Source organism: Miniopterus natalensis, chromosome 16 (assembly GCF_054644295.1).
Source record: "Miniopterus natalensis isolate mMinNat1 chromosome 16, mMinNat1.hap1, whole genome shotgun sequence".
Taxonomy (NCBI): Eukaryota; Metazoa; Chordata; class Mammalia; order Chiroptera; family Miniopteridae; genus Miniopterus; species Miniopterus natalensis.
Window position 1 is genome coordinate 11,616,608 of NC_142096.1, and position 20,080 is coordinate 11,636,687.

The window sequence follows — 20,080 nt, forward strand, 5'->3', positions numbered from 1 at the left end:
TGTTGCCTGACTCTTTTCCTCTTTTTATTTATTATTGGACACCCAATAAGCCACAGCTATTTGCTCAGAACAGGAACGCGCATTGTGACGGTGGGGAGGGTGGGGACAGGATGAAAGTCGGACACTTGAAACGACTCGTCGCGATTTGGCCACAACTGTCCTGCTTAGGCCTGTTGTCCAGATAAATTTTTAATAGTTTCCCCTTTTATTCTCAAAACTTATCTTAGAGATGTAAAATAAACTCTGTGATCATCCCATACATAATCTGTGTTCTTCATAAACGTTAGAGAGACGAAGGAACACAAAATATATTTGGGGAGCAAAGATCACACAATTCAAACATCTCCATGACAATGAATTGATGAACCATTTATTTTCATCTTTATTTGGGAAATAACTGAAGCTGGTGCCTGGGGCATGGGCTAGAATATGTTTAATAAAGAAAGGTGAGAAAATGTTTTATAAAGAGATATTTTATAAACATTAAAAATGTTTTATTCAGAGGTCAGAAAATGCCTTATAAAGAGAGGTCTTGGTGCTGAGTCTGTAAGAATCAGCAAGACCGAAGCATAAGGGAGCAGACAGAAAAACGTGGACGGTGGAGGAAGGTTTAGGGACAGAAACGTACGGCATATGTGGGGGGGGTGCATTTATGAAACAGATCTGCCTCAGTGATGGGAAGGTGCAACTGAGAAAAGCATTTCGTATGTGGTCCTTAATAGACTCCTCAAGTGAACGAATGAAGAGAACGATTGGGTGACATGAGGGAAGAGACTTGAAGGAGCCAAATTAGGCCTAAAGTAGTGGTTTACTGACCTATAGAGTCTGTAACATTCCCTTTAAGTTTAGTTGTTTTCCTTGACAATTAGATGACTTTCCACGAAAGTATTTCTTTCAAGTTCCAGTTTAAAATCAGTCCACCTTCCTACAGGATACAATGACTGTGGCCAGGGACAGCTACTGTCCCTCTGAAATGGGTGTGTCCACGCCAGCTTTCCTTCACTTCTCCTCCCTGCCTCACTTGTATGAATCACCTGCTTTTCAAAGTGTGGCCTCAGATGTGGTTCTTGGAAGCATAACCAGGAGCACAAGCTGATTAAACAGCAGAACTTCACTGGAACTAATAATATATAACTAAAAGCTTCCTGTTTCCTCTAGCATATTAATACATGTATCTAAATAATAATGACAGCATGGTAATTATAACTACTAAGCACATGCTAGGCCCCAGACATGGCGCAGAGCTCCTTCCAAACACATGTGGGGTTGAGTCACAGCTCCAGGCATTGCTAGCAGTTGACCTTGAACAAATTAACTCTCTCTCTAAGCCTTAGAGTAGAGTATTTCTTTGGGAAATGGGGGTGACATATCATATCTCATATGACTTCTGTGAGGGTTAAATGAAATGAATGAGATCATGTGTATAAAACACTTAACATGGTTCTTGACATACAAATAAGAACTCATTCATTGAAATAATATTTTCAAAGTTGAAATCTGGGCACTTGGAAAGGTGTGTAAGCATGAATTACAGAAGCTCTCCAACCAAAAGGTGGATGCTATTCACAATATATTAACCCTCAGAGGAATTTTACTTGAATGGGTAGGTTTTTAGTCTCAGAGCAGCAGTAGAAATTTCCATGCATCTCAAAAAATATTATGTAGGCAGATTTAGTAAAGATCTGGTATTATATTGCTTCAATAACTTTAATATGCCTGACAAATACAATAAATATAAAAATGCATTGCTAATTTTACAGAAAAATCTGCATTCGAAATTCCCAGAAACTCATAAGCAGCAGCCTGTTTCTCTAAAGCACATGCACTTGGCATTCACAAACACCAGCCTCAGGCATTTTTGAACAGGAGTGTTTTCAGATACTTAATCACAATAACTATTTAAGTGTAAAACATTACATATTACTAACTTAAGGTAAACGAAAGGAGAACTGTTAGCTTCCTAACTACAATTAGAACTGAAATTGGACAGCAGTCATGAGCAGTGCTCTGACAAATTGTTCCTAACTTCACAAAAACAGAGATAAACAGTAGAAAGCAGAAGACATAAAAATGAAAAATGTTTGATTGGTGTTTCAGAATTAAAAGCCATTTATGTTCATCAATTACACAACTTTCTTATTTTTCAAACTTTCTTTCGAAAGACATATGTGTTTAAAGCGCAAATTTGGAAACATTGACTCTTCTACACTGACTTACACTTGTCAACAAGCTTGGCTTATACAACACAAAGCAATTGGTTTCTGTTAGTTAATTATTTCAAACATCTGCATTCCATGAACAAAAAGCCCACCAATTGTTTAATTGTATTAACTAGTTGCTTACCTAAAGCGGTGTATTTTGTGGAGAGTCAAATTTCAAATTCCTTTATGCTTTTTCCATTTTTTCCCAAAGGATTTCAATTTTACATGTATTCATATAATGATAATAGTTCACCAGGCACCAACTATCTACTCAATACCAGGTATTGTGCACATGTAACCATGTTACATCTTAATAATTTATTTATGAGGTGAGCATTTTATTCCTATGTGAATTAGAATACTCAGCCTCAGGTGATGAGGGAAGGAGCCCAAAGTCTGCAATTAGGAAGAAGCTAGGACTTCAGTTCAGGATCACTTGAAGAACACTGGTTTGAACTCTTATAGAGGATCTTGGAAATTTGGATAGGTTTCGGTTAATAAAATCTTTTAAATACATGCAATTAGAAGCTCCATTATATAATTTTCTCAAAGAAACAATGCATGTTGGCAATAAAAGTAAAATATAGCAATTATAAATTTTAAGTTTTCATTTCTTTTTCTCCAGCCACAAAAAACAAAATTCCTTTGACAGAACAATATATATTTAGTCACATATCACTGTCTTGGGGAAAAAAAAAACAAAGGAGCAGTGGACATTGGTAATTACTTATGTAACTTTATTGTTATAGGCAATCTTTAATTTAAAAGTAGATCTAAAATATTTTGTCAAATAGATGTGTGAATACAAAATTAAAAATTTCAACAGAAGAAAAATAAAATTTGTGAAAACGTGGAGTTGCTTTTATTTTTGCAATGGCAAGTATCCTTACCTACAAAAATTTCCATGTTGAAATATACAGTTTTATGGTAAATCCAGGTTGAAAGCTTTTGCAGTGTAATTATTTCATTTGCCAAATCATTACAACACCACCTATACTTTAAGGAAAACTGGTCTGACAATTGGAGAGATAGTCCCAAAGATTAATATATTAATTCAAAGTTAACTGCATCTCTCTTTTCCAAATATATTTTACTTGAACTGCAGATTAATAGGAAGATTCAATGAGAATATTTAAAATCATTAAAGTTTTGAGCAGTAAGGTTGACAGAACTATTTGAATAGCATTTCTATTTTGCATTTAAGAAATAAAATAGCAACTCACTTGAAAACTGAATTGCAAATCCAGATTTGCTGATATAAAAATCTGTGTCAAACTGGATGGTTACTATGTTGAGGGTGCTATGGATTCCTTCAGGAATAAGAGATCCACTAATTTCCTTTAAAAGCATCTCGTTCTCGGGTGGACCATCCCAGACTCGGAGTATATCATGTGATGCTTCCGTATCAAAAGCAAGAAACTGTAGGCTGTGGGAGAAACATGTATTTGTTTGATTATTTTAAATACAAGTTCCATTTTAAATAAAGAATGTAACAAATATGCATCTTTGCTCTTATTAGTTATTCCTTTTAGCCTAGCAGATAAAAATGTAAGCAGCATATTTAACCTTAATACATTTTTCTTGAAGAGTAGAACTTATTTCTTTAGAATATGGTTGAATGTGCTATTATATCACCTATGCAAATTACCAAAATTTCAGGTAGACATTCTTTTCAGTGGCCGTGAGTTTCAACTGTGGCAATAGCAGGTGACTCTTATGGAGGACCTGGTACATGCCAGGCACTGCGCAAAATGCATTACATTTCTGCCCGGCCAGCATGGCTCAGGGGTTGAGCATCAACCAATGATCCAGGAGACCAGGGTTCGATTCCCGGTCAGGGCACATGCCGGGGTTGTGGGCTCCATCCCCAGCAGGGGGCGTGCAGGAGGCAGCCAATCGATGACTCTCTCATCAGTGAGGTTTCTCTCTCTCTCTCCCTCTCTCTGAACTCAATAAAGAAATAAAAACTATGCATTACATTTTTTTGTTGTTAATTGTTATAATGACCCTATAAAACAGAAACAGTTTGTATCTCAATTTTATAAATGTGCCAAATGGAGTTTAGATAGATTAAATAAAATGGGCCAAAGGGTGGCAGAGTCATCAATTGAAATAAAGTTTTCTGATTGCATAGTATATTTTTTACCAATGTTTCATGTCTGTTTTTTTGTTTTATTAGAATCAGATGAGATTTATTCCAGGAATGCAAGAATAAACCAATCAGTATCATCATAATGGCAGACACAAGGAAAACAAATCACATGAACATCTCTATAATATAGAGAGAAAAAGTATTTTTAAAAATTCAACATTATAATGACACCCAGTAATCTAGGAGTAAAAGGGAACTTCCTTAACATGAAAAATAATGTTTACCCACCCTCCAAAAAATGAATGAAAAAAAACAAAATGTTTAATATTAAATGTATTCTGCTTTATATCTAATCTAGACAAAATTAGTATCTGATACTCTTTGTGACTATTGCCAAAAATTAGAAATCCAGTTATATCAACAGCTTAACTCTTTTTACATACACATCACATTCATGTTTGATATGTGAATTGTCACAACTTTAAATGTGAGTTGCAATTTAATATCAAGTATTGTTCTTTAATTTTTTAAAAATCCCAGAATCCTGTTGAAAACAGAATTTTCAAGTTTTCTAATTCTAACATTTAAATAAAACAATGCATTATCTATACTAAATAAAAGTAGGCTGAGGATTGATCTAGTGTAGTCTATTTTGAGTTCTGCAAACTCCCTTGCAAAAACAACATACCAGCTCACATCCAACATCTTATCAGTTTACATCCAATAACGCATTCAGTATACCTTTCAGCAACTTTTTGAATGACAATACTTGTTTTCTATAACCACTTGCACCACTCAGAAGCCTGTCTGAAATTCCATTTATATAAAGAATCAATTCCTAGGTTAAAATCTTTGTTTTGTGAGTAAAAACACACCAGCTCACATGTCAAGGATGATTTGTTCATTTATTAACCTATTCCCAGCCACAACCCTAATATTTAACCTAAGACGGAGAGCATGTGACAGCCTTGGAAACCTGGTTATTGTTTGTTTAGGGGGCAGTGGCTCTGGTCTCATCGAAAGGGGAGCGATGTGAGGAGCTGGCAGCCGCCTCACTGTGCTCAGCAGCAAAGGGAAATCAGGCACGGGAAAGGGGCCAGAGCAGGGCTCCAGAATATGCCTAAAGCCACGGAAGGCAGGGAGTCCTTGTGGGGTCTCCCTTCTCTTCTCATTTTCTCTAAATGTTTGTGAGGCTAAATTTGTGCCAGGGAGCTGGACAACTCTGTATACCTGTCAAGGCGGTGGACCTTGAGCCAGTGTCCCGAGCCATCGAGAATGAAACGAGTAGCCTGCTCAGAGTGGCTCAGTTGGCTGAGCCTCCCGCTGGTCCAACTCCTGGTCGGGGCACATCCCTGGGTTGAGGGTTTGACCCACAGTTGGAAAGTGTAGGGAAGACAACTGATTGATGTGTGTCTCTCACATCAATGTTCCTCTCTCTTTCTCCCCCTTCCTCTCCAGGCATGTATGTCCTCAGGTGGGGATTAGAAGTAAATAATAAATGAGTAGAGTGGCCAAGAAGCAGAAGAATTTCTCACTCTCTGTGCCCTCTTATAAATATGAGAAGTTTCTTAATAATACTTTTTTCATATGTTTAACAGACAGACACCAAGTTTTTCCTTACCAAGGTTACAAATATTGAAAAATCTTGATGTTGACTGACATTGTGCTTAGGGGCTCATCATGAAATCCAGATTCCCTAGTAATTTTGAGAAAATGAAATCCATTTACCTGACAATGTTTCCTGGGTCTACCTCAATCATCCACAGGCAACGCAGGTTATTGTCATATGGAAAGGGGTAGCCAGGAGATAAGATTCTCCCTGATGATTCGCCTTTAAAACGACCTCCGCATTCAGCTAATAATAAAAAAAAAAAAAATGAAAATTTAACTCGCAGTTTAATGCCAATCTTCTCAAAAGCAGTCTACAAATTTCACAAGCATATATATAACCTTAAGGGAAATAAGAATTGATTTCCCTTCTTCTTGAAAGTATGTATCCGTATATGCTTTCTCAGATTAAGGTATTAATTGAAAAACATACCGTACAATAAAACAGAAGTGTCAAGTTAGATCACATAAAAGATAATGAAATGAATGCAATCAGGGATTTAAAAAAAAAAGACACACTCAAAAACTCTAAGTTCAGGCTTCCAAATATTTTAAGATGTTATTAAATAATGACAATTTAAAAAGACAAACAGATGGTGACTTGCTCGCTGCTAGTTGGTTGCAGGCTGAATAATTCATCACCTTGCTACCCCACCTCTGAGAAAAACTAAACTTTACTGCAGTCCCCCAGGCCTCCTACATTTCACTGTCCTTTTATTCCCCTTTAAATCACTCTAAACACTGTCCTTCTAACCTTCCAAAAGACGAAGCGTAATTTTTATTAGATTTCTTACTTCAGCTAAATCTAGTTAGGTTATGATTTAATGCGCTCTCTGACTTTTATAAAACTCATTGAATTAAAATGTAAGTATTGTCATAAATATAATTAAATTTTTATCTTTTGGGGGATTCCCTCTCCATTCTAACACTGTTTAATCTATTGGGATGCCTAGGGTGGCCCTACTTCAGTAAGCATAAGTTCATGAACTCTGCATTAAGGAGAGCTAAATATTTTATTTAGTATATTGGTGAACATCGCTAAACCCTAGACACAGGAAAACACTGTTTCACATATTATAAATCCGAAAATTCCCCAGATGATTTCCTACCAAAACGTAACTAAAACAAAGTTTACTATTTGCTTAAATATTTGAAGATACTCATATTTTTCCTGTTTTCTGTACTATTTTTATCTTACTCAAATTCAAAGGTTGAATTAATCTTCCTGCATTTTGCTTTGTTTTGTTTTTATTTTTAAAGCAAAGGTCAAAGATAAAGTTTGAGCATTTGGGAGAGACCTAGTAAGAGAACCTAATGGTTTGAACTTGCAGGCTCCGTTCATAGAGGCATATTTGTTTCAAAGATTTTAGATGTTATGCTTCGCCGCACTGTGATGGTTAGTTTTTCGAGGTAACTTGGCTAGGCCGCAGGACCCAGTTATTTAATCGAACACTAGCCCCGGTGTTGCTGTGAGGTTCTTTCATCAGCGTGGTCAACATCGACAATCAGTTGACTTTGAGTAAAGGAGGTTGCCTTTGATAATGTGGCCGGCCCTCCTCCAATGAATCGGAAGGCCTTCTGAGGAAAAACTGAATTTTCCAGAAAAGAAGAAATTCTCCCTCAAGACTTCATACACACTTCTGCCCGACCTTCTAGCTTTTTGGCCTTTCCTACAGATTTTGGACTTGTCAGCTGCCACAATTGCCTGCTTCAATTCCCTAAAATAAATAAATTTTTTAGAAAGATAGATTATAGATAGGTAGATATATAGAGACAAATCAGTTCATCTAGATCTAGTATTCTATTGATCCTGTTTTTCTAGAGACCCCTGGCAACCCCCCCCCCCGGAGGAATAAGCAGTTTTATTTTGTATTGCAACAATTCAATGTAATTTATGACAATTTGTCATTTTTAAGAAAATAAGAAGGTATCAGTATTCAAGATGTCACTATCACTTGTGTCTTTTTATCATTTTTTAACACAAACCTTGTTGAAAATGTAGAAATATATAACTATATTAATTCATTTTCATCGTGTCTTATGACTTATCACTATTATGGGCATATACTTACTATGCAGACAAATTTGATACTTTATTTCTCCAGGTTAATGTTTAAACAACTGCAGGCCAAACTCGAGTTATGTGCACTATGTTGCATCTTGAATTTAAACAGAGCTCTTTTTTTCCTCCATATTTCTTTGCTACAAATATTGCTTGGTATTTTGACTTTAAATGAACCAGGTTGGCATGCTGTAGCACTAGAATTAATTTCTGTGAAAAGACTTATGTTTGCAGGATAAAAATGAAATAGTGCTTAAAGGAAGTATACTGGTTCAATCCCTCCAGGTATGGTGCTTAAAAAGATAAATTTTATTTGATCGATGTATAAGCTTCAGAAACTTAATTATCTACAAATAATCTATATGTTGGAGAAAAAGTTTTTTATTTGACAGAGGCAAAAATATAGCCATATAAATATTTAAGGTTAATAAGCATAGAAAATTATAATCTTAGGCCAGGTGGTAAAACTATTACTTGTTGCCAGTAGAGAACACCATCTAAAATAGAATTTCATCTTCTGGTGTCATGGAAATCATCAGCATGACACACCATGTGTCCAACTGTTTTTCAGCTGTTATTTCTGATCATCCATCATTGAAAAAACAAAACAAAAACGTTACCCTTCTCATGAGATCTTGAGCCGTATCAAGTCACTAGGTTTGTTTTGGGATATGTGTAAATATAAAGTGCACTGATTCGTTGCAAACATGATTAAAATCTTCTGATTTCAGACCAAATGTCCTTCCATTTGCATTAAATATTTCCGAAAAATAAAGCATGTCTTCAGCTTGGCTCAACACGAACAGCAAATATATGATTTTTAACATCTTTGTTTTGTGATTTGAATTTTAGGGACAGCGTGCAAATCAGTATTTACAAGTTTATAGTTTCCTATTATTGTAAAATCCTTTAATTATTTTCTAAATATATTTCCTACACACGTCAAAGAATATAACCTCAGAGAGAATTAATCGGTGCTATATTTTTCTCCTCACCACTGCCAGTGGGCTGATTATTGGTAATATTCCAGAATCCCAAGCTTTATCAATTTAGGTTGATTAGTATTTTACATATTATCCTCATAATCTATCCAAAATTCAAGTGCTGTCTGAAAAGAAAGAACTAAAATTGTATTTTGGTTAGATAAAAACATGTTTGCTTTCAGCATGAATCTATGTTTTAATAATCCAACGGAGGCCTCATGGCATCAAAAACACTGTGCAATTAGTCTCAAGGCCTCTAATGACTAAAGTTCTATTTTTAAAAAATTATATTCTAACAAGTTTTGTGAAGATTCCCATGTTGACCATGCCAACTAACAACGATTAAACTTTGTATCAAAAGGTTCAAGTTTCCAAACACCTCAATCTGTAAACATTAAATATGTGCAGTTTTGGGGGTATCGATTATACCTTAATAAAACTATTTAAAAAAAAGGTTTAGGTCAATTTAATGCACATGGGCCTGATACAGGATGAATCCGTAAACGCCATTACCAATAAGAACGACTAAAGAGTCACTGCATGTTTGTTTCCTACTAAGGAGTTACTATTTCGTTAAAATGTTGCGTTTTTTTCTGTTGCCCTATTATTCCAACCTGGCACCTATTTGATTTAGGGGGGAAAAGAAAAACAGCAGAGATCTTTACAACGCTTTTCTATCCACCCTCTCACCCACACATACCCAGTGTTCATTAATTGATCTATCAGATGGTAGAAAATGATCCTTCTCTAGCTTCATGTAAGTTAGATATCTGATGTCACTCTCATATGCATCTTATGGAAATTGGTTAATTATATTATGCTGCATACACATTAATAAAAAGCATATGTACTTCCTTAGATTTTTGAAAAGGTAAGAATATAAACAAAGCCTTTTTAATTTTTTGAGAATAGTTCACTGTTTTTCATCTACCTCGATAACAGGACAGGCAACAATTTTTTTATATTAAAACAAATCTATTCAATGTGATTTAATATATGTATATGACTAAGAGTCTTAACATCTTTCTATAGTGAATTAAATTTTATATCAAGATAGGAGAAATAAAATGACTACATATTGTGCCAAAAAAGTACTCATCAATAAAATTGCTAAAAGAACCTCATCACTTTCCATTAATTTCCTTCTGACAAATTTGAGTTCATTAACTTTTTTTTTTAAGGTTTTGAAATAGTGAATTTCTTACTAATATATTTTTTAAAATTTTCATTAACTTTATTGGGGTAACACTAGTTAATAATCTTACATAAATTTCATGTGTACAACTTTATAGTATATCTGTATACTCTATGACACTATGGAGGGAGCTTATGAAATAAGTGGGGCAAAAAAAGACAAGAACCTATTATTTCACACATATGTGGTATATAAAACAAAAAGCAACCAATGAACAAGTAAAAGAAACATACAAAGAAACTAAAAAAAATCATAAATATACAAAAACACTAAAAATAAACACACAAAGACACTAAAAACAAAGTAACTAAAAACAAATATACAAAAAAACTAAAAACAAACATACAAAGAAACTAAAAACAAACATACAAAGAAATTAAAAACAAACATACAAAGTAACTAAAAACAAATATACAAAGAAACTAAAATCAAACATACAAAGTAACTAAAAACATACAAAGTAACTAAAAACAAACATACAAAAAAACTAAAAATAACAACAAAAAAACCCTCGTAGATACAGACAGACAAGAGAATGGTGGTTGTTAGAAGAGAAAAGAGGGTGAAGGGACGACACAGAGGATGAAGGGGGACAAGTACACGGCGACTGAGGGGGACGAGACTTCGAGTGGGGAGCGCACATTAACTTCTTGACTCAAGGTCTGAGTTGTGCGGAGACAGATGGAGTCCCTCGGGAAGGTGCGTCCCTTGGTAAGGCCTCTACAGAAGCATCTCAGGAAAGCTAGAGGAGCGTCCTACCAATACAGGAAGGCAGGGGGTAGTCCCACGCCCTTCTCTCCCCTGTCATGCACTTGAGAAGGCTGCTCCCGTGGAGAGTGTAGCCTGGGTTGCACCCATACACGATAGTGCTACCGGCAAAGTGGCCTTGGTCACTGATCTTGTACCCGAATTGTGGAATGCCAGGATCTTCGCAATGGGAAAGTTCAAAACCTGTGAGAAGAATATACGCCTGTTAAAGGTGAAATTTAACAGAAACATTTAAAACTCGACAAATCATTTCTTCCTATTATTTTTATACAGTTGTGTTCCTCTTACCTAAGTTGCACTCTTTCCTGGTTGTAGCACTCTTGCCATATTTAATTGAGATAGTATGCAACAGCCATAGGGAGCTTTTTCATTTCTTGAAAACTAGAATGTTTTGTGTTTTTCAAATGATATCCCATGGTCTATATGACTATACCATGGCTTGTTATAATACTAAGATTCTTGCCTTCCTCAAGTGGTTTGCAGCTAATAACAGATTACAACTATTATAAAAATTTTAAACTCATACAAAATATGTGAAATCATAACTGTCCAGATACACACATGTCCACTACAAATATCAATTTAGACTGCTTTACTTCTATAGTCTTAGAAGAACATGAAATAGTTTTATATTTAAAATATACTTTATCAAGAAGTAATAGAGCAGTAGTAATAAGGTTGAAGAACTCTGAATTGTTATATTCTGCCTTCTCCAGAAATTTACAGCTCTGAAAAAATTCTCACAGGAAAAAAAAAAATCATATTGTTTTTCCTACATATTGTTCTTCCTGTTACTCTGGGGGATAAAAAAAAATGTTGTGTTTCTGCAGAGTTGGGGCTTTCTGCATTAATTTTACTGGAAAGTTGGGACTCTGGGGCCAGAACAACCCTTGATAAATTATTTTACAACTGTAACAGTAGTAAGAGAATTTCAGAGAGGTTTATCTAACTTTGAAGAAGGTTTGTGTTTACATTTCAAGGTAAAATGAGGCCTGAACCTTAAGGACATCCCCAGATTACAAAAACTGGATGCACAGGAGACTAATCTGGTCTCTGGAGAGATGTATTTACATTACAGAAGTTAGAATAAAAACCCAGAATCTTTTCTATCCACCTCAAAGAAGCAAATGATTTACTCTCTCCTTTCTGGACAGGAGGGGAGACAGCCACTTTAAACAGAGCAAGCCTATTTTGCTTCATCCCTTGTCCCGGTCCACTTGTATAGATTTTTCTATCTGATTTTCATCTTGTTACTACAGGGTTAAGGGCTGGGTCAAAGGGGGGGCCAATGGGGTTATTATTGCTACTATTACATTACCTTAATAATACTTTGATCTTGCAAATGCTAATTTGATCATTCAAAGCCAGAAGACCTTGTATGCACATTCAGAATAGAATTAATGAAGGGTATTAAAAACCTAACAATTATAGCATAATAAACTGTTAAGATTCTGAAACGACTAGAAAAGATACTTCATAATTTAAACCAAACATAACACTAGTAATCAAAATGCAAGTGCCCTAGCTATGGAGTTCTTCTATCTTTAATGTTTGTTTGTTTGTTTTAAAAAAGACAATTAGGTGCAAAATCATGCCAGTCATGACTTCTGAGACTAGAGAATGATAAAGAATATTCTAGATAGCATCCTGCATGAAGGAAATCTGTGATTTCAAGACAAATAATGTTGGAGAAAAGAAAAACTTTTGTGTTTTAAATCATGTAATAAAAGTATTTGCATTTTTTTTTATAGGCACAGGTCCTTGACTAAATTAGTCTAGATTAGAACTAGAAAGCAAAAAAGCACGAATTAGTTCACTGATGTCAAATCAATAATTTACATCGTTGCCTTGTTGGAGTATCAAAACAAACATAAAATCGCCAGAGCCTGTACGCTGGAAGTAATGAGGTTGTACTGTAATTTCTGTATGTTGAGGAATACGTTAGCTCTTCAAGAACAGAAGTATCCTTTCCTAGTCTCTTTTAGGGGGGCTTAATCATTCCCTCCTCTTTAACCCATAGAATTACTCTACACATTTTAATTCACTTATAATTATTTGCTTATTTTGTTTGTTTCCTTACAAACTGGAATTATTTCACTTTTATTTTCTTTCCTTCAACGCCTTCTCAGCACAAATCCTGGCACATAGCAGATGTTCGACAATGTTCATGAATGAACTTGTATTTTTAGAGGCAATTATCTCTAGGAGACAACTTAAAAAGAAACCGGAATAATGATGACGAGAAACTGAAATTTATGAGACAATTAAAAAATACATCTTCAGAAATTTCCCTTATGGGTCCATTTGTGACAGCCCAATTTGGGTGAAAATATGTTAAAATAAGGCAAATTCAAAGAGCTTCAGAGACAGAGCCATATAAAAGGTTAGAAGTCGTTAACTCAAATGGCGACATTATATATATATCCAGGTATAAAGGATACACAAGCCAGTCTTTCAAACAGAGAAGCAGAAACAGCAGAAGTTGTAACTAAAATTTCAGGACACATTACTTTGCATGGATCTGCATACTTGATACTAGTTTGAAACTGTCCCTGCTCAAAAATTACAAGGTTGCGTTCCTTCCACCAGACATAATACTCAGTATCATTCAAGATGCAGCCACTTTTGAGTTGTACAGTCTATCATTAATCAAAACAAAAATGGAAATCAAGCTTTCTTTTCAGGGTTTATTACCAAATTCATCCTTCCTTAATGTACATGTTCTGTAAATGTGCTTGGCGATGGCTTGTGAGGTAAACTGGAGATATTCTTTGTAAATTAAGATAATTTATAATGCTTTGCATTGTAGATGAAATGCGCAGGGACGATAGTACACAAACTACAAAGCGCAGTGCAATCTAGTCCAGTTTGGTGGAATTATTGTTGCTGATTCATAAATATTCAGAACTGTCTTATCTTTATGGAGACATTCAGTTGCCAGCCTTTTCATTGGAAAGCTCAAATACTTGAAATTGACAATTAAATAACTGTATAAAAAATTGCGTATGCTATTAATATTCCCATTCCTTGTGAAATTTGATAGTCTGATAAAATGAAAATTTCTAGAGCACAAAAGTAACTGAAAAATCCCCATTATCTGAATCCTTTTGACTTGCTGAATAACTTAAACTGAGATCTAATCCCTTTTCCGTCGCCAGCTGTGTATTTCTTTAAGGGTTTCTAATTTAGCTTTGAGTTATAATTTGAAACCTACAAAAGGCAATGTAATCTCACCATCTGACCCTATCACATTCTAGAATCAGAGTTACTTCAGGTTAATATTAATTCAGCTTCATTTTCAGATTAACATTCATATGAATTGACTAACATTCACATTGACATTATCATCAAAAGGACAAATATTGCAAAACAAGTTAAAGTTCCATTTGTGTCCCTCCTCAATCACCTTGTGGCCTTTCCCTACCAAGAGCTAGCAAATATTCTGAATCAGTTACCATTATCACACATATTTTATATATTTTTACCGCAAGTCCACATGTCTATGAAAAATACACAGTATGTTTTGCAAGTACTTATACATTTTACTATTATAAAATTATTTTAAAAATTCTTCTGAGGCTTCGCTTATTGCCCAGCGTGGTCTTTTTACCTTTATATTAACACACACACACAACACATGCACATTTTATGTATTTTGGCTACTCTGTGGAAGTCCACTGGAGGCCTTCCCCAAAAGTGCCTCACTTATGCCCAGCTGATGAGCATTTATGACGCTGCCAGCCACTGCCCAACAAGAAGGCCGTGCGTCCTTCTAGGTGCCCTTCAGACGCGAGTGAGGGCTCCCTTCTCTTCTCGCGGATACGCCAGTACCTCACTCATCGGATTCTATCTCAGTCTAGCAGGTGGGAGATACATGTCGGCTATCATCTTAAACTCATATTTAGCATGATAATGTTGAAAGTCCCTGTGTGCCTTTTAAGTGCAACCCAAGCACCTCGCTATAGTCCCCTCCCCTGCCCACCTTCCAACTTTGCCCCTCTCTTGCTTCTCCAGCTCCAGGTACACAACTCAGGCTCCGATCCCTCTCGGGCCTTTGCACCTACTGGTTACCTGCCTAGAGCCCTGTACCCCCAGATCTGAATGCAGTTTCCCCTTCTTATAATACAGGTATGAACTCAGGGACGCTTCATCTGAGGCGGAGTCCCTGGGCAGACGAGGGACGGGAGCCCCGTCTCCTGTCCTGTCTACCCCACTGCCCGGCTATAAACTAATTCTAAATGCAGTGCCCTTATCTCCTGTTCATGTCTTTATTTTCTTTCTGGTCCCAATAAAACGTTGGCTCCATATGGGCACAGACTTGGTTCTTCTTCACTGCTTTCTTTATCCTTAGACCTTAAATATTTCAGTGGGGAAGACAAAATTTAAACCTATGATCAAATAAATAATTTCAACAATAAATTATTTCCAGTAGAGGAGCAAAAGGGGAGATAAGAGGAGTCACCAAATAAACATGACGGTTTTACAACCGCGCCTTCAGAGAGAGAAATACAATAGAAGACACCAGGTTTAGAAATGCATTCTTGAAATGTGCGTTGAGGGGCAGAGAGAGTCTGGCCAGGACATCCTACGAGGGTTTCCCAAATTCCATTATAGTGCTGTCCAGAGCAGAGCCATGGTTTAGCAGGATACTGTGTTGAGACCTTAATTTCTGACCAGTTCTTCCTACTTTAGCAAAAGGAATGGTAATTTTTTTCTCACTTTACTCCACTGCATGCTCTAGGAAAGACAGCTATGCCTTTATGGGTCCCAGGGAAATTTAGAACTTATTTGTATTATATAAAGCACCTGAAACCATGCTTCATCTAGATCTTTATTTGGGAGGAGTTTCAGATTTCTCAAGAGCAAGAGTATTGATGGCCATTACTTTGAGAAGAACGGGAGAGTGATCTGACTCAAGAAGTAGTTACTTCTGAGAGGCTGAAGGGATGGGAGAGCAGTGGGACGCCCTGAGGCAGTCGAAGTCTGACCCAGCGTCGCAGAGATTTTATATTCAGTTAGCATGGCTGTCCCCGCTCCGACTGTCTAAGCAAACTCGAGCTGACTGAGAAACTTACTTGGGGGAAAAAGAATATCTTCACGAAAGACTAAATAAGACTCTTCTTGATAATTCTAAAAAATAAAGACTGAAGGGATTTATTCGCTTTAGAAAATAAAGGAATGTGACCCTTTCCCCCCTCAAGTGTGATGCAGAATTTTTATACTAGGTCGTTATATAATTTATTTATTTTTGGAGGAAACTGAGAGAAGCCACTGTTTTCTTAGCATAGGAAGGCTGATATTAATCAAGGGCAAACCAAATGCTTTTCCTTTCTAAACACTCGAGATTCTCAGGGCTTCCATGGCACCATTATTCATGGAGGCATACACTCATACAATACCTTTGAACATGTTATTTTTTGGAATATCTGTTACAGCTGTACGTCATAGTTGACACTGAAAATTGTCTTTTCAATATCTTTTCTCTTCTTCCTCACTAAAAACACGCACCTGATTTTGTTCCCAGAAGAAACAGAATCATATCAGGCACTATATCATGACGGTCTAATGCTAATCCATTTAGCCTGCCAAATACTTCATATTCCCATGTGCCTTCTGAAAAATTTAGGCATGACCACATGGCCCAGTTTTAGACAAAGAGAGGTGAGGGGATGTGTGACAGAAGATGGTGCATTCCTGAGAAAAGGAATGCCTGTGGTTGGCAAGGCCTGTCCCCTCTCCCCTCCTTCCTTGAGTGTATCTACCTTGTGACCATGCCACAAGCATGAGGACAAACGGGGAACACTGGGGATGCCACGGCAGCAAGAAAGGGGCAGGACCCTTACCGACTAGACTGAATCTCCTTGTTGTTTAAGCCATGGTTAGGTTCTTTCACTACTCGAAGCCAAAAGCAGTCTCTCAGCCACTATTCTATTCCCATTAGTCCATTTGCTATTCTTTGTGATTATGTAACAAATGGACCAATGAGACAATTGATATAAAATGAACCTTTAATGGCCTGTTCTAAAATATTTATTTTTGCCCTAGCCAAATGAGATTCTGTCTACCTAAAACTGAAAATAACCACAGAACAGCAGGTGCTATTAAGTCAACAAAATGGATAATAGATAGACAGAAAGGGATTGTCATTAGACGGTGTGTCATTAGACAAGGGTGGTCATAAAAGGCCTCTTTATGCTACGACTAGATTTATTAGAAGCCAGGTAAGTGGGATTAATCTGAATTGCATTATATGCCTTGCTAATGCTTAATATGTTCTTTCTAATCCCTGTGCCTTTCTCTGTCCAATTCCCTTTGCCTGGAATACTCCCCATTTCTTTCTGTGACCTACAAACCCTACCTTTAACACTACCTAACTCACGAATCCCTACCTGATCTGCCCTACTCTAAGGTCCTCTCTCTTGACTCTAAATCTCTTAATGGAAGGGGTAGAGTTGGATTTAGGAATGAGGAGATACAGGAATTCAAACACAAATACATGTGGGGTTTCCCCCCTGATTTTTTCCCTTGTTTGAACACCTAGCAAATACTCTGCTGTTAGGAAATTAATTACCACTTCTAAGAATTTTATGAATATTTAAAGTATGTGGCCTAGTAGAATCTTCTGTATCATAAAGGCATTTTATAAACTCAGGATTAAGACCACATGTTAACTTACCGAGAATATGTGAAAAGATGCAATTGAACTAAACCTGACTAAAGACGTTAAAAAGGGAAATGGCCTCTGAAGAACTACGCCCAATATGTTTGCAAAGAATATAACCACAATACAGTATGGTAACTCTCATATTAGTTGTAGATATAAACACTTATATTTATAGATGTACATCTGTCTTTAAAAATAATTGATTTTATACTGTCTTCCTAGAATCTTTAGCTTCCCATCTTCCTAGGACATGCATTCTATAATGAACGACTAGAGTGATTAAAAAAGAAGGGTGACTTCAAATATTTGCCTTTTAAGGGCTCTCTTTTTTTGATATCCAATAGCTCATGCCAATGACAATAAAGTCAATGACTTTCCTCATTCCAATTACCTGAGCAACCCATATAATCTAAAAATCCAGGTATGTCACCCCAATAAATTCAATTAAAAAAATTCAGGTATGTCTTACAATGCCCAGTGTCTTTGCATCAATAACCTCAAGTCACATAGAGTTTAAATATCAGAAAAGAAAATCTAGATTTCCTCTATGATCCCATTAACATTTTTGACATGGAGAAGTGCAAGATGGTGCAGGACAAAGAAAGACCGTCATACAAACACTGAACCATGCCTTGGAAAATGTCAGCAGCCCCGTGAGAAAGCAGAGGCAGGAGAAAAAGAAGGCAGGTTTAAAAATATCGGCCCCCCTGAAGAGGTCGCGTCAATGATATTTGAGCAACAATCCTCGACGCCATGGCTTTTAGGCCATCCCACAGCAGACTCCGTAACACGGAGTGCTTGGGCTTTCACTTACCTTTAGGAGGACTCCATAAGAAGCCACACTGACTACAACAGATCTCAGGATTTAAAAATAGGCGTTCGACATTCTTTTTGTTAATTTATGTTTCCTTAATGTTTATGACGTAACAGGAATAAGCAAAAAAAGCCTTGAAATACTCAGGGAGCAAGAGTAACCTCTCAGAATTATGCACCAGGGTATTTTAATATAATGAGTCATTACACTGTCTGGTCTACTACTCATATCATTAAGAAAGCATATTTTCAAAGATGATCATCTGATTCAGATTTCCTTTAGGATCCCACGTAAACTCCTTTAATGCTGTAACCTTTTTAATGTCCCAGTTTCTGCAATAGTTTCCACTCATCTGACATCTTGAAAAAAATTTATAGGGGTCATTAGATTTTTTTTCAAATATTCTAATACTAAAGTCTCCCGAATATTGCTACTTAATTTATTTTTGCTATATGAAATGAGCATTCTGAACTTCTAAGAGCTGCTTTGATTTGACAGATGGTAAATTTATTAAATGCATGTAACCACTTCAATTTTACATGTGCTTTACTTCTTAGTAAAGTGTCTCACACAGAGTAGAAACTCCATAAATATATTATTTGAACATAATTTATTGTTCATTAATGTAATTAGTTTGTTTCTTAAATGTTGGCACTAATAAAATAAATTCATATAACAACTGATGTAACCCCCCTACCTATGATTTTCAGTCTTTGAACTGCTAACTGTTTAATTGTCAAAATAGTTGACTTGAGTATCACAGAATAGATTTGTATAACATTATTTTAAATAAGGCAGAAGAAGCAAAATAAAAACTTAGTTACTCTTTAGAGTAAAATCACCTAAAACCATCAACCATCATTATCATCAAAGACTGTCCAACTACAACTATTACACATGTATTGTGTGTGTTTTGCAGTTACTGGTGGGAACTGACACACTGGATTTCTATCTACTAAAAAGTTTAATCATACTTATTACATATTTAATGGGGAGATGAGTGCCATTTTAAAAATAAATAAACAAGCTCAAAGTCACAGATTAGTTAACCTTTTGAACCTTAGTTGTTTCAAATGTAAAACCGCGACAGAATACCTATAATTTATGGAATTGTTGTTAGGGTTAAATGCAATATAATATAGAAGGGAGTTGCAAACTGCAAGTTGATTATCAAATGAATTTCACTTCATCTAGTGTTCCTCAATCATTTAATAAATACTCAGCATAAATGCTTGACAACTTTAATACTTACTGGTATAGACAAGTTGAAAGCCTTCATCTGTCCCTTCAGAGTCAGAATTAAATTCTAGCCAGAGCTGATTTGAAGTACTACTAAGAGTCAGTCCTCTCATAGATGCGCCAGTGAAAGCACCTAATAGATGAGTCGTTTTGTCTTTTCCATCATAAATCTGCAAAATATTTTTATAATTAAAATGTAAATGTGCCAATAATGACCAACTCAGATGATGTATTTATATCTATGTAAAAGAGAAAATTATTATAATCTTCCTAAATCAGTTTACTAGGTTTCCAAAGGACGATTATACATGTATATTAATTTGTAAAACATCAGGTTAAGCGTTAAAATTCACAGGGTAATTTTAAAATTCCAAGCTCAATAGAATCTAATATTCAAACTCATGTTATATAACTTTTACTCTTATTATCAAAGCAATGCTTTTTTTTTTTTTTT

At 35.8% G+C, this 20,080-nt stretch overlaps 1 protein-coding gene across 1 annotated transcript in view; it reads right to left on the reverse strand.

Moving 5' to 3' along the window:
- CSMD3 (CUB and Sushi multiple domains 3) overlaps positions 1–20,080 on the reverse strand; it is a 551,595-nt gene that overhangs the window by 166,067 nt on the left and 365,448 nt on the right. Inside the window, exons 24-27 of the mRNA XM_016224286.2 lie at positions 19,640–19,796; positions 10,901–11,092; positions 6,022–6,148; positions 3,425–3,627 (exon numbers count right to left, since the gene is read on the reverse strand). Of these exons, the coding sequence (XP_016079772.2) occupies positions 3,425–3,627; positions 6,022–6,148; positions 10,901–11,092; positions 19,640–19,796 (679 nt within the window). The remainder of the gene's footprint in view (positions 1–3,424; positions 3,628–6,021; positions 6,149–10,900; positions 11,093–19,639; positions 19,797–20,080) is intronic.